Below are 14,008 nucleotides of genomic sequence, written 5' to 3' on the forward strand. Positions count from 1 at the left end.
GACAGACGTGACCTGCAGCCAGCCAGGGATGTCACTGCACACACACGGCCCCGACAGCGCCGCGCGCAGAGTCCCACCATGGTTTGGCTGGAAAGGGACCTTAAAGATCACCCAGTTCCACCCCCTGCCGTGGGCAGGGACACCTTCCACTAAGACCAGATTGCTCTGAGTCCCATCCAACCTGGCCTGGGACACTTGCAGGGACAGGGAAGCCACAGCTGCTCTGGGCAGAGCCCTGAGGCGATGATGGAACCGTGAAGGCGACACAACAAGGAGAGCAACACCTTAAACCAGACACCCCTAAGGAACCACCAGAGACTGCCATGGGCAAGCAAACAACGTCAGCAATGGCTCCAGAACCTGGAGAAGAGCCCCCAGAATGGAGAGGGGGGCTTACCTACGTATCTCCCCCCGGGTTTGATGACGATGGCGCTCCGGCTGCGCGTCTCCTCCTCGGCCTGGGCCATGCTCTGCCTCGCCTTCTGGTAGGAATCATCAGTAGCACACACGGTGATTTTGTCCTGTATGCTCCCAAGGCAATCCAGGTGGATATTGCCATTGCTGAGAAAAAAATAAAACCATGGAAAAGATCCTTCTGACACTGCAAATGACACCGGGGGACAACTGGGGTTGTGCCAGTTAAATATTAGTGGGGGACGCAGAGGAGCTGAGGGGGAACTCAAATGCTTCCAAAACTCAGGGAGCTCAGGAGGGAACTCAGATGCTTCCCAAAACCACGCTCAGACAGATGAGAAAGACCCTAAAAATGAAGAGCACCTATTGAGCTTTGTCCAGGTTTGTCAGGGAAAAGATGCCACGGAAGGTAAGTTAAAAAAAAAAAAGGCTGGGTTTTTTTTTTTTTTTTTGGAGGTACCACTCACCTGGATACATACTGCTGGATGCAGTCAAAGCTCCCCTGGGGGCTGTCCTTGCCAATATTTGAAAGGTAAAACGTGAAGGTCCTCACTTCCGTCGGTCGGTCGGGCCTCGGGATCGCGATGTGCTGTTGGGGAGAGGGAAACCATCGGTCACCTGGGTGCCCCAGGCTGACACAGAACCCTGCTCTCCTGCAGCCACGGTGCTTTTAGGCATTTTGCCACCCACTGTGCAAGTAAAGCACCTGGATTTCTGCACAGGAGGGAGAGGAGGGCAAGAGGCTGCGAGGAGAATTCGAGTTATCCCACTGTGTGTGGGGCAGCCACAGACAGCACAGAGATGCGAGCAGGGGACTTGCTGCCTCTCTAGCAGAGCCCACAATAACCTTGCTCTAGGAATCTGACCCAATTCTATTGATTCAGGCTCAAAACAGACTGTTTATATTCAATTTAGAACACTCAGGGCTTGTTTCTTTCGAATTAGTGAGCCAGCACTAAACATAGCACCAGCCAGGTCACTAGGTAGCACCCTTCTTCTTTTTTAAGATATTATAATTCCATAACAAGATTTCATGGCTCACAGTAGAGTGTGACGCTGCTGCTAAATTAAATATTTAATCAAGCATTAACTGTGCTCCTCAGACAACTCCACAGCCATCCCTGCATTGTTTTTTCCTTCTTCCCCCTCACCCCGAGCCATTCATTTTTCAAAAGGGAAACTCTCTCTCCCCCCCCTGCATTTGGAGATCCAACATAAATGTCAGCCTCTGAGCTCTACTATCACATCAATATTTGATAATTAAGATGGCTCCCAGAAAAACCAGACAGAAGGAACATCAGTTGCAACCTATTTTGGGCTGCACTCAACCGCACGGGTTTATATTTACCCGGATTGCCACATAAATGCAGAAAATACACACTGCCAGCAAAACCATCCCCATCTGACTGTGCTCAGGAAGGATTGCTGCCGGGACAGGAGGGGTTTTTGGGTGGTTTCCTTTTGACCTCAGATGTCTCCAGCAGCCTGGAAGGCGACCCAGAGCATCTGTGCCCCTCTGCTAAACCACAGGGACGTTCTCGGGCTGAGCCCCCGCAGCGTCTCCCTGCCCTCAAACAGAGCTCCCTTCTTCCAAAGGCAAGCCCAGAAACCCCCAGTTGAGCCTTGTTTTATACAGAGGGACGAGTTATCCCCAGGATCCGGGGCTAAAAGTACTTGGGAGCAGATTTGGGGGGGATGTGGGTGCTGCTGGGCCCTCCCTGAGGAGCCCCGTTATCTCCCCTGCCAAACGTGCAGCACCGGCCTGGAGCCCTTTTAATCTGGCCCTGCACCCTCTGCCCCCACCCAGGGCAGGGGAAATAAAATTCCCTTCTGCTTTACAAGAAGAAAAGTCCTGGAACCAGCAGATTGGGGGTATTTTTGCAGATTAATTCAATGGGAACGGGGAGAAAAGTGAATTCAAGGGGGTTGTTCCCCTTCCGGAGCTCTCGGTCGGGGGGATCGAGTTGTGCCCCAAACAATTTGAGTTTGTAAAAGAAAAGCTTTCCTTCCCCTGTGAGAGGGGAATATTTGCCCAGAAAATTCCCACCATTAGAACCTCGTAATTCCAACTGCTAAGATCTCACACCACTGGCTTTAAAAAAACCCCACTGCACACCAAAGTTAACGGGATTCCCCGGAGGAAGCAAAATAGGAAAGCAACCAAACCATATATTCACACACCACAGAACTTTCTCCTCGCTCCTGATTTTACCATTGGGGGGGAAAAAAAAAAAATCAGCTGCTCCAGGAGCCCCAATTTGGGCATTTTTGTAGGTTTTTTGCAGCTTTTTCCGAGGATGGAAAAGGAGGCAGGAGGCAGAGTCACTCCAGTACTGAAAAGTGGAGTGTACGAAACCCGGGGCCGTTATCTAGGAATTATTTTTAGCTGAAAACAGAAGGTTTCTCAAGCCACCAAATCAGCATGGGGACTGCTTTGAGGGAGCCCTAATTTTGGTGCTGAGCGCTGCACCAGTAACCAGAGACACTTAAAAATAGCTCGGTACAGATGTGACTTCTGTTTCCCCTCTTTCAAGTAACATTCAGCTGGGCAGGGAGGGCTCTGAATGGAGATTTTTCACCCCCCTCTATTAACACCAGCACAACTTCAGGCCCAGAAATTGGGAGAAACGTTGTGTTTTCCCATCACAAAGCAATGGGATTTTTTCCCCCAACAGTCACGTTAAAAAGCTCCACAACACACGTGGTTTTGGCACCTGAAGGGGTTTTTTTTTACCCCCCTCCCAGTTCAGTTCCTTCTCTTCTCTCCCCACTGAGCACCTGCAAATTTCACCCAACCTGAGCTCTGACTCTGAATGTCTTTTTGACCAAAATAGAAGCTTTTTCAGCCTTTCCTTGCCCAGTTGTGCATAACTATCACTGCTCCTAACTCAGGCTCTGAAATTCTAATTTATGTGCACGTTGAAACGAGCGAAATGCTCAAGAAACGGGCATAAAACCTTAAAAACCACCCAAAATAACTCACTTTGTGATGAAAAACTACCAACCAGGTGCTGTTCTCAAGGCATGTCCACAGTCCCATTTTAGCAGCTGAAAGCAGAGCAACACTCTGCTCGTTACAAGCTGGTTACCAGGACTGAAATTGTGATTATTCCACGGAATATTGCCCTGCAAAAGCCATTAACAAGACCAGCACTGCTGCAGAGAAATACATCCCAGCTTTTTATAAACTCCTGAGAGATTCCATCCAGACCAGGGCCCGTGCAGGAGGTTTTTGTGCCTTGCCACTGGAAGAGCTGTTTTATTTTGGGCTGGAACCCAAATCCTCCTTTTCTAAAACACCTTCCCGACCTGCTGTTTCATTCCCAACAATTCCCTCCCCTGGTTAATTAGTGTATCAAACATGAAAGCTGCTTTTCTGTCTATTAGCAACTGAAAGTATCCCTGACACTGGAAGAGGTAAAAAGACATGGACACAGTAATTTAAAGGCTTCTGGAGAATTAAAGAAGAAGCACATTCCTATATATAAAATGAATGAATGAATGAATAAATAAATAAATAAATAAATATATATATATATATATATATATAAAACACATTCTTATTTTATGCCCTGCCTCCCCTAATCATCAAGTAAAGCTTTCCCTTCTTGTGAGGGGGACATTTGCACAGAAAATTCCCACTATTAAAACCTCATAATTACTAAAATCCCACACCACTTTGAAATCCCATGTACAAAAGGTAATGGGATTCCCCCAGAGCCACGTTTTTTTGGGAAGCAAAACAGGAAGGCAACAAATGGGGGAATCAAGGAATAGTGGAAGAAATGATTTAAAAAATAAGCAGCTAAACAAAATATGTTTTAATGGCATCATCTGGATCTGAGAGCCTGTGAAATTCCTGGAATTCTCTCCGGAGTCCAGCTGATGGAGGATCCCTGGAAAGCATTTCAAGCCTCAGTTCCTAAAAGCAGGAGAATCCTGAGAGTCCTACCCTTAAAAGCAGATGGTTCCCCAGCTGCCAGCTCCTTGTCATACCCAGGAAAAATAATCCTGAAGGGACAAAGAGCTCTTTTTCCTCTCTCTGCTCCCTTCAAAGCTCTACCTTTGGCCTTTAACTCGTCAGGGCAATTAATTAACGAGCTGAGGTCAGCCCTGGGTGCCACATCCTCCTCCCACCCCCTTTTCCAGGGGCTCACACAGGTAACTGGCAGCTCTCCCAACTCCCCCCCAAAAAAAAATCCTCTCTGGAAGTTAAGGGCTCCAATACAATAAATATTGATTTTTGTGAGGACCACGTCATCCGAAAATATTACTTGCAATTTGAAAATATCCCACATAATTTGAAAATATTCTGAATTACAATAAGAAACCACAGCCTTCTCAAACAGTGGTTTTTTTGTTAAGCCTTGTCCACCTCGGATCCACGTGGAACCCAAAGAGCCTCAGGGCAGGGGAGTGTTTTAAAGCTGTTCTCCCCTTCCTTTTGCTACTTCTCAAGTTAAAAAAAAATATATATATCAAGGGGAGGCATTTCCAAAACTTAAGCAGCTTTACAGGAAAAGTCAGGGGCAGATCCTCACGAGGTGCTGCTCTCCAAAGGGAAAGCATTCCCAGTTTTTTATTCTTTAGGACGTGCAAAGCTGTTTTTCTTCTAATAAAGACAAATCCACACGTCTTTAAAATAATTTTCCCCCCACTCACTTTTGATTTTGATCTCGACTTTCAGGGAAGTTTAATTCTAAATAAAGTAAAAAAAAAAAACCCAAAAAACCAAACCTGGAAATTGCTCCTTTCTGTATTTCCCAGGACGAGGAGCTCTGTATTTTAATTCTGAACTTACAATAACAATCATGTCTTTCCTGCTGTATTTTCTGTGTGCTATTAGTGAGAATAATGTCACAAAGTGGTATGTGGGCAAGGCCAAGGTGCTGGATTTAGTGCCTGCTTAATTCAAGCAACTTTCTGAAAGTTTTAACGTGCCAGTGGCATAAAAATAAAAACGAGAAGCTGTTCACAGCTGAGTCCAGATTCTTGGGGGGGGAAAGAAAAAAAATATATTTAAAAATTAAAATTCCCCTTCTTTATGCAAAGCCTAAAGCTGAACGCAGAGAGAGGGGTTTTTTTTATAAATGAAAGGTATTTAAATGACATTTTTCAAGCTCACTGAAGAGCTGCATGGCTTTACCAGCAACACCAGCACGTAAATCTCAACGTTGTCAGCAACTGGCACCACGGAGCCTTTCCAGGGGCTAAAAATACCCTGGAGTTCAGGCATCAGAGCAGAAGTTGGAGAAATAAAACTCCTAAACAGAAAATAACTGCTGGTACTCACAGGAATGGCACAGGGATGTTAAACAAAGCTCCAAAAACTCGGAATTTTTGCTGCTGGAAATAAGTGGGAGCCACAAAGTCCTGCTCTGACTCTACCAGGTGTTGTTCCCTTGGGATACAGGTGAGGTTTCCATGGATTGCTGTGCTCTTTTCCTTGTCCTACCCATCAGCACGGCCTTCCAAAGCTGGATTTCACCTTCCAAAGCTGGATTTCATGTGGGTTTAGCGAGGTAAGGGAACAAAGGGGGGGAAAAAAAAGCTTTCTTTGGACCTCTCAACCTCCCCCTTTCAGCACTCAGAGCATCATCATTCCTTGAGCTGGAACAAATTCCTGCCATCAGCTGTGGAATTCCCAAGGCAATCCAGGTACACAAACTTACCCCTTGGCTTCCTTGAAACTGGATGACTGGTTTTGACGTCACAGCATCCTATAGAAAACAAAAAAAAAACAAATGAAAAACCAAAAATTACCTCAGAGAAACATAAAAGCTCCAACATTCACCACCAAAAAACATCTCAGCTTGATTTTTTCCACCTGTATTTTTTTTTTTCTTAGTTTATAACGTTTTTTAAAGGTAAATTTAGGGAAATACAGAGCAAGAAAAGACAAAAACTCCTGAGATAAGAGATTTATACCTAGAAAAGGGATAAAATCGAGGTGACCTTTGGTGCAGAACAGCTCAGAGGTGACACTTCATTCCTCCCTACACCACATTTCGGGCACAGAACAGCTCAGCTGAGTCTCTCTCTGGTGTTTTATATAAGTTTTGAGTTAAAAAAATGGACACTTGAAGGGAAAATTTATTACAGATCTCGGCCCGAGGAGACGCGAAGCAGATTTTTTCCAAGAGAAAGCTTGGAAAAGCAAACTGTTGTTACGTTGCCTGTTTCAACCATCAGCCTCTTCCTCCAGATCCATTTGCTTACATTTAAAAAGTCATATTCCTGTGAGCTCTAAAACCCCCTCAAATCTGCCCCAAACCGCCCAATTTCGGCCTTTTTTTGCCCCGTGGTGGCTCTTTTTGTTTCGCTGGGATTTTAGAGATCACGAAGGCTTTTGGGTTCCAACCCTCACCTGAGGTTTTACCTACAGGGAAAGAAAGAACAGACCCAATTCAAGCCAGGCTAAGTTTTGTTTCCTTCCAATTTCAGCAGGATTGGGGCTTTATTGTAGGTTTTATTTTCTAAATACCACCCGACATCCCAAGACAGAGGTTGTGCTCCACTGGGCTCCCAGCTGGGAAGGCCCTTTTTCCAAAGGGATAAAAGAATTTACAAAGAGGTCGAGGGATCATTTAGGAGTGAAAATGTTGCCACATACACATGGGAGACACAAAATAATCCCCAGGAAGAGCTTTAGGATCCCAAGTTCAAAGGGCGTGTGTGTTGGACTGTTTGTGTCACAGGGATTGATCCCCAATGGATCAATCCCCAATGGATCAATCCCCAATGGATCAATCCCCAATGGATCACAGAAGCAGACATTTAGACTTAAGCAGCAAAAGAGTTAAACAGCTCGAAACCCCTGAAGTTCATCATCGTCTCTCACAAAACCTTTCCGAGCGTTTTCAGCCCGGAATCTCAGCCAGGATACGCTGATATCAACACAAAAAGGGATCAATTCACCAGGAAAAAAAATATCCTTTGAGCCCAGATGGATAAACCCCGGCCCAAGACAGAGTCTGAGCCTGCCCAGAGCCCCTCCAACCCCGTTCAGCAGATGTGCCTCACACCCAGGACATTTATGATTCGCTCGGAGCCGACAGCGCCGGGGAACGAGTTTTATAGACCCGAAACAACCTTTATAAAGCAACAATAAACAACATCTTGCTCTTGGTCCAGAGATCAGTGGATTCCTCGAGTGCCACGACACTGCATTCCACAGCAGGCTGCTCATGGCCAGCCTGGCCAGCTCTGCGTGCTCGCCCCGTGCTCTGCAGCGTGGCCAGAAAGCTCCAGGAGGAACAGAGAACTCCAGGCATTGGAAACACGAAAAAAAACTGGGCATTTTTGAGAAAGCAACAACCTCCCATGTGGTTCTCGTGCAGCAAATTACAGATTGGTGAAGTTTTCTGCTGGTCCTTCTGGGAAGTGAAGTGGAACAGAAAGGTGGTGAGCAGCAGGGAAGTGGGGTGAGGAGGCAGGAACCAAAGTCCTGCTGCACAAATCAGGATGAGCTTTAATTGTGGAACTTATAAATTCCCCAACCTGCAAAGGAACCGGTTTGAAGTTGGGGGATGTCAAGCTTGGAGTGTTTGTGCAATGGCAAAGTTGGGATGTGTTTCCCAAGGTTCAGCACTTTGAGGCTCCTGAGCTGTCCTGTCTGGGAGCCCCAGTGTAGGAATATCACTGGAACTCCCTGCCACGCTCCACACAAGGGATCCCACGGAAGAGATGGATACTGGAAAGACACTGCTCCATTCCAGCTTCCCTTTTTAGGCAGGGAAGGGAATCATAGAATCACAGAATCAGCTGGGTTGGAAGGGACCTCCGAGATCATCAATCCAAGCCTTGATCCAACCCCGCTGTGGTTCCCAGCCCATGGCACTGATGCCACATCCAGTCTCAGCTTAAAAACCTCCAGGGATGAAGAATCCACCCCTTCCCTGGGCAGCCCATTCCAATGGCTGAGCACCCTCTCTGCAAAGAAATTCTTCCTGATATCCAACCTAAACCTCCCCTGGCACAGCTTCAGACCCAGCCCTCTTGTCTTGCTGATGGTTGCCTGGGAAAAGAGACCAACCCCCCCTGGCTCCCCCCTCCTGTCAGGGAGTTGTAGAGAGTGAGGAGGTCTCCCCTGAGCCTCCTCTTCTCCAGGCTGAGCCCCCCCAGCTCCCTCAGCCTCTCCTCCCAGCACTTGTGCTCCAGTTCCTTCCCCAGCCTCGTTGCTCTCCTCTGCACCTGCACCAGGCTCCAGCTCCAGTCCTTCCTGAGCTGAGGGCCCAGAACTGGACACAGCACTCCAGGTGTCTTGGCTTCTCAGCAACACCATCCCTGTACCTACATGGGCATCACTTCCCTGGTGTCCAGTTCCTTGGCTACAGGTCGTTTGAAAACGCTCGTGGAAGAAGAGAACACGTGCACACCCTAAACTAATTAAGGATATGAACCCAAGTACTCTTATTAGATGAAATTAAATCCCTGTGTGAACACCTTCCTCCAGAACACAAGCAAACAGAGGAATTAAGTTAAACCAAATTAAAACCGTATTTGGGTTTATATCTTCATTTGGATTAACCTTCTTGGATGCTCTTGTGTGGAGGAACCCCAATTTTAATGAGTTTTTGCTGCCACTTCCAAAATCCCTGTGTCATCTCCTAAAGAGTCACCAAAGAGTCACCTGATCCTTCTTCCTTGGTGATGCCATGAGTGAACTTCCTGCCTTGCAGTTCCTAGAAATGTCATTCCATCCACCTCTGGAGGGAACAAGCTCCTTCCCTCTTGTCTTTCCAGTGAAAACGAGTCACCCCCTGAGCCCCGGGGCGGGACCACGGCACCGCTGTGGGGACAGCCCTGCCCTTCCCAGAGCACACCAGCTCCCAGGATGCAGTAAATCCTGGCTAAATCAAGGATGCTGGTGAGACCTCACCCTTGTGGAGGGAAAACAAGCCACATCTGCCCAAGCAACGGGGCCACTGCACAACCTCCCCCCTTGGATTCCTGCTCTACCCCCCCACGAGACCCGCGGGGACCGGCAGCTGGTGAGAGACAAAACTCCAAGCAAGGAAAACACAGTTCAGGTCCCTTTCCAGCAGCCACCTGCCAGCTCAGCAGCTTTTCTGCTGTGCCAGGGACCAGCTGTTCCAACCCCACAGCCCTGGAGAGGTGCAGGTGGGAAGCAGCACAATTCCTGGGATGCGTGGGAGCGATCGAAGCCCCTTTAAACACCCCTCAGAGGCAGGAATTCCACTCCTGCTCCCCACTACTGTTCCAGCCAAAGGCTTCCTGAAGCAGGGCTGGAAGGTTGGCACAGCATCCCCGGGGCTCTGCTGGTTGCCAGGTCCCACAAGGAGCTGCCTGGAGTTTCCTCCCCGGTTACCGGAACGGCAAAGGAGCTGCTGGAACAAACCAAAGTCCTTCCTGCAGCTCAACTCACTGGTGCCCCAAAGCTCTGCAGGAACAACTTCCAAAGGAACATCCAAACCACAGCTTTCCCCCAGATCTACCCAAACTGGAATTACCAGCCCTGCCTGACTGGAAAGCAGACCCTCAAGAAGGGGTCTGAGCAGACCCCGTGTTCTACTCCGTAAAATTTCACTTATTTCCTATCTGGAAAGAGCATTTCCACACTTCCATGCCCAATTCCCTGCCTCCCACAGCTCCTCCTGGATTCTCTGGGAAAGGTGGAGAAATAAAGCAGCAAGTTTTCCAACACCAGAGCTCTGCTCTGGGATGCCAACAAGAACCAAACCCCAACAGGCCCAAGTGCTTTTTGTAAGATTATTTCCAAAGTCATGAGATTCAACCAAAAAAAACCCCACAGCTCATCCCCAGAGCTCCCACAAGATATTTGGCTTTTATTATCATGGTTTTACGCTCGTCCTCTGGTTTCCCTGGGACAGAGGGGAGACAGCAAACCTTTACAGAGACTCTGAAAGCTCTCAGAGGTGGTGGCAGCACACAGAGAGCTCCTCACACTTTAAATACTCCACATCTGGCACGTGGAAGCTGAGGAAAGAGTAGGAGGAACAAGAGAGCGTCAATAAAACACAGAAGAATTGAATTAAAAGTTAATAAAACACTCTATTAGGGATGATTTCCTACACAGGACACTGGAAATCCTCAGGTCAAGTAACCAGCTGGAAACCTTCCCGTTTCTTCAGGGAAATACAGATAATTAAAGGAGATGTTGTTTTGGGAAGTTCTGTCATGTATTTACTGGAATTCATACTGGAGGCAGCGTTCTATGGAAAATATTTGCCTAAACTTAGTATTGGTGTGTTTTTGTCCTGCTTTGTGGAACCTTCAGAGGCACAAATGCCCAGAGTGCAACTGAAAATTTACCCTTATTTATGTTGGGATTGGGGAGGGGAGGGGGGTTATTTTCAGAACCTAAAAACTTCTTGCAAACAGTTAAAATTAGCAGCAAGAATTCCAATAAACAGAAACTATAAAATCCTGTTAACCAAGGCTGGCATTAAGGGGGTATTTTGAACCCTCACGTGCAATTCCAGGTAAAACAAGTGCCCGGGTAAAGCTGCTGCACCTCAGAAACCAGTGACAAAAATGAGAACAAAATGCACAAATTTCAGGCTCTTAATACCCCAAACTCCAAGTTCCTCTTTAATTCTTTGGTTATGGCCAGGTTATGTTTCTTTTGGCCAAGCAGGGAGGTCCAAATTTAGGAAAAAAAAAGTCCCTCCTTTGCTTCCTCTGGGAATAAAAGAGGTCAGATCAGGAATCTGGGAGGATTCCTGGGTTGAGCACACCTGGATACTTGGGAAAAGCTCCTGCAGGGCTGAACAGAACCTCCAGATCTCGTTTTCCACTCCCATTTTTGCTTCAAACACACCCCCCAGGCCCTGCAGAGCAAATCTCCCCAGTGACAGACTCCCAGGAGACCCCTCCGAGTTCATTAACAGAGAGAAATGTGAAATCCCAGGGGGGAAAAAAAAAAATACCCTGGAATACACCCACAACTTCTGGGTGAAGTTTCCTGGCAGTCAATTAGACAAGGCTGGCCCAGGAGAGAGCCACTGAATATTAGGGAGAGACAAAAGGCTTCTCTCCCAAGACATTCCACTATTCCAGGGCTTCTCTTTGCCTCCTACCACAACCACAGCAGTAAAAAGCCTCCTGAATGTCCTTTTTTTTTTTAATGTCCCATCTATTACTCACAGAATTCAAAGGCAACACGATTTCCAGCTGCAATTTAAGGCCTCCCAAGGATCCCATTTGGAAGTTGAGGCCATGGACAGATGGGACTGAGTCTGCTGAGGCTCCAAAATTACAGCTTTGCCATTCAAATCCAACAAAGAGCCTTGGAAATTCCATGTAAATCCACCACCATGGAGTAAAAAGCCCAACTTTTGCTTCAGGGGGAGAAGGGCAGTCACAGGGATGCTGGGGGAGGAGTTGGGATTCACCTGCACCCTTCCAGGAGCTTTTCAAACAGATAATTTTTTTTAAAAAAGGTGCTTTAGATGGAGTTTTAGGAGCTGGAGGCTCCCCAATTACTCTGAGCTGTAGTTTGTGTTTATTATCATTTATCATTTGCCTAATATGCATTAATGGGCACATTATCACTGGTAACATTAAAGCAAATCCTGCCCAGAAGTGCAAAAAGTAGCAATAAAATGCTCCAGAGCTTTTTATGCCAGCCAAAAATGGCAGGCTGTGCATCTGAAAGTTTTTAATTGCTAAAACTGCAAAAAGACACACCAGTTGTGACTGCATCATTTGAAGTGGGCTGTTACAGCACAAATGTTGCTGCCTCAGTACTTTTAACTTTCCAGGCTCAAAAATCAAGTGTTTCTATAAGATAGAAAATAAGGGGGTTTAAGGTGTCACCTCAACAACCCCCCCCAAGTTGATATTACTGAAATCATTGGTTAAGTTACATAATTTCCCCATTCCCAGCTCTTTAAAATTACAGAATTCACCATTCCAGCTCCCTGAAGTTACAGAATTTCACCATTCCCAGCTCAAAGTTACAGAATTCACCATTCCCAGCTCCTTCAGGTTACAGATTTTCACCATTCCCATCACTCTGAAGTTACAGAATTCACCACTCCCAGGTCCTTAAAACAGAGAATTCACCATTCCCAGCTCCTTAAAATACAGAATTCAATATTCCCAGCTCCTTAAAGCCACAGAATTCACCATTCCCAGCTCCTTAAAATACAGAATTCAATATTCCCAGCTCTTCCAGGTTACAGAATTCACCATTCCCAGCTCCTTCAAGCCACAGAATTCACCATTCCCAGCTCCTTAAAATACAGAATTCAATATTCCCAGCTCCTTAAAGCCATAGAATTCACCATTCCCAGCTCCTTAAAATACAGGATTCAATATTCCCAGCTCTTCCAGGTTACAAAATTCACCATTCCCAGCTCCTTAAAATACAGATTTCAATATTCCCAGCTCTTCCAGGTTACAGAATTCACCATTCCCAGCTCCTTAAAGCCACAGAATTGACCATTCCCAGCTCCTTAAAATACAGAATTCAATATTCCCAGCTCCTTAAAATACAGAATTCAATATTCCCAGCTCTTCCAGGTTACAGAATCCACCATTCCCAGCTCCTTAAAATACAGAATCCACCATTCCCAGCTCCTCAAGATACAGAATCCACCATTCCCAGCTCCTCAAAATACAGAATCCACCATTCCCAGCTCCTTAAAATACAGAATCCACCATTCCCAGCTCCTTAAAATACAGAATCCACCACTCCCAGCTCCTCAGGCAGGAAGCACCACGAGCAGACCTCCTCCCCACCACACACCCGAGCATCTAAAGCACTGAAACACAGGAAAACTCAACCTTTGAGTAAGTTCAGAGAGGGGAAGACACCCCTGATTAAGTTCAAACCCCAACCATGGCCTAATGGGAGTGCTTTGTGCTGTCCCTACATGGACACAGCCTGGATCAGCAAAGCAGAGAGCAATTAAAGTCCCCTGTCATCAAGATGTCACCCCACAGGCACGAGAGCTGAGCCAGCCGTGCAGCCCGGGCCCTCTCGCGTGCCTGCAGCTCCTGAGCTCAGCTAATCCACCTTCAAAAGATCCTCTGGGATGAAAGGCAGCGGGTTTGGGGGGGCTTGGCTGCGGGATCCAGCGGGGAACTCGAATCCAGCGGGGAACTCGAATCCAGCGGGGAACTCGAATCCAGCGGGGAACTCGAATCCAGCCAGTGGGAGCTGCACTGGAATCAAACCAGTGAAGTGACCCCCTCACACCTCCCTGGCAACCCCCTCACACCTCCCTGCCAACCCCCTCACACCTCCCTGGCAACCCCCTGACACCTCCCTGGCAACCCCCTCACACCCCCTCACACCTCCCTGGCAACCCCCCCACACCTCCCTGCCAGGGCCTCCTTGGGACACGGCTCAGGGAAGGAGGGGCAGGGAGAAATGGGACACACAGACCAGCCTGGCTACCCCAGCAGCCAGTCTGGCTACCAGAACACCCGGCCTGGCTACCAGAACACCCGGCCTGGCTACCAGAACACCCGGCCTGGCTACCCCAACACCTGGCCTGGCTACCAAAACACCCGGCCTGGGTACCAGAACACCCGGCCTGGCTACCAGAATACCCAGCCTGGCTACCAGAATACCCAGCCTGGCTACCAAAATACCCGGCCT

At 47.6% G+C, this 14,008-nt stretch overlaps 1 protein-coding gene across 1 annotated transcript in view; it reads right to left on the minus strand.

Annotated features, from left to right (window-relative positions):
* Nucleotides 1-14,008, minus strand: part of ELL (elongation factor for RNA polymerase II) — a 54,331-nt gene that overhangs the window by 21,051 nt on the left and 19,272 nt on the right. Inside the window, exons 2-4 of the mRNA XM_064637553.1 lie at nt 6,087-6,134; nt 882-1,003; nt 398-561 (exon numbers count right to left, since the gene is read on the minus strand). Of these exons, the coding sequence (XP_064493623.1) occupies nt 398-561; nt 882-1,003; nt 6,087-6,134 (334 nt within the window). The remainder of the gene's footprint in view (nt 1-397; nt 562-881; nt 1,004-6,086; nt 6,135-14,008) is intronic.

Source organism: Pseudopipra pipra, chromosome 27 (genome assembly GCF_036250125.1).
Source record: "Pseudopipra pipra isolate bDixPip1 chromosome 27, bDixPip1.hap1, whole genome shotgun sequence".
NCBI classification, from domain to species: Eukaryota; Metazoa; Chordata; class Aves; order Passeriformes; family Pipridae; genus Pseudopipra; species Pseudopipra pipra.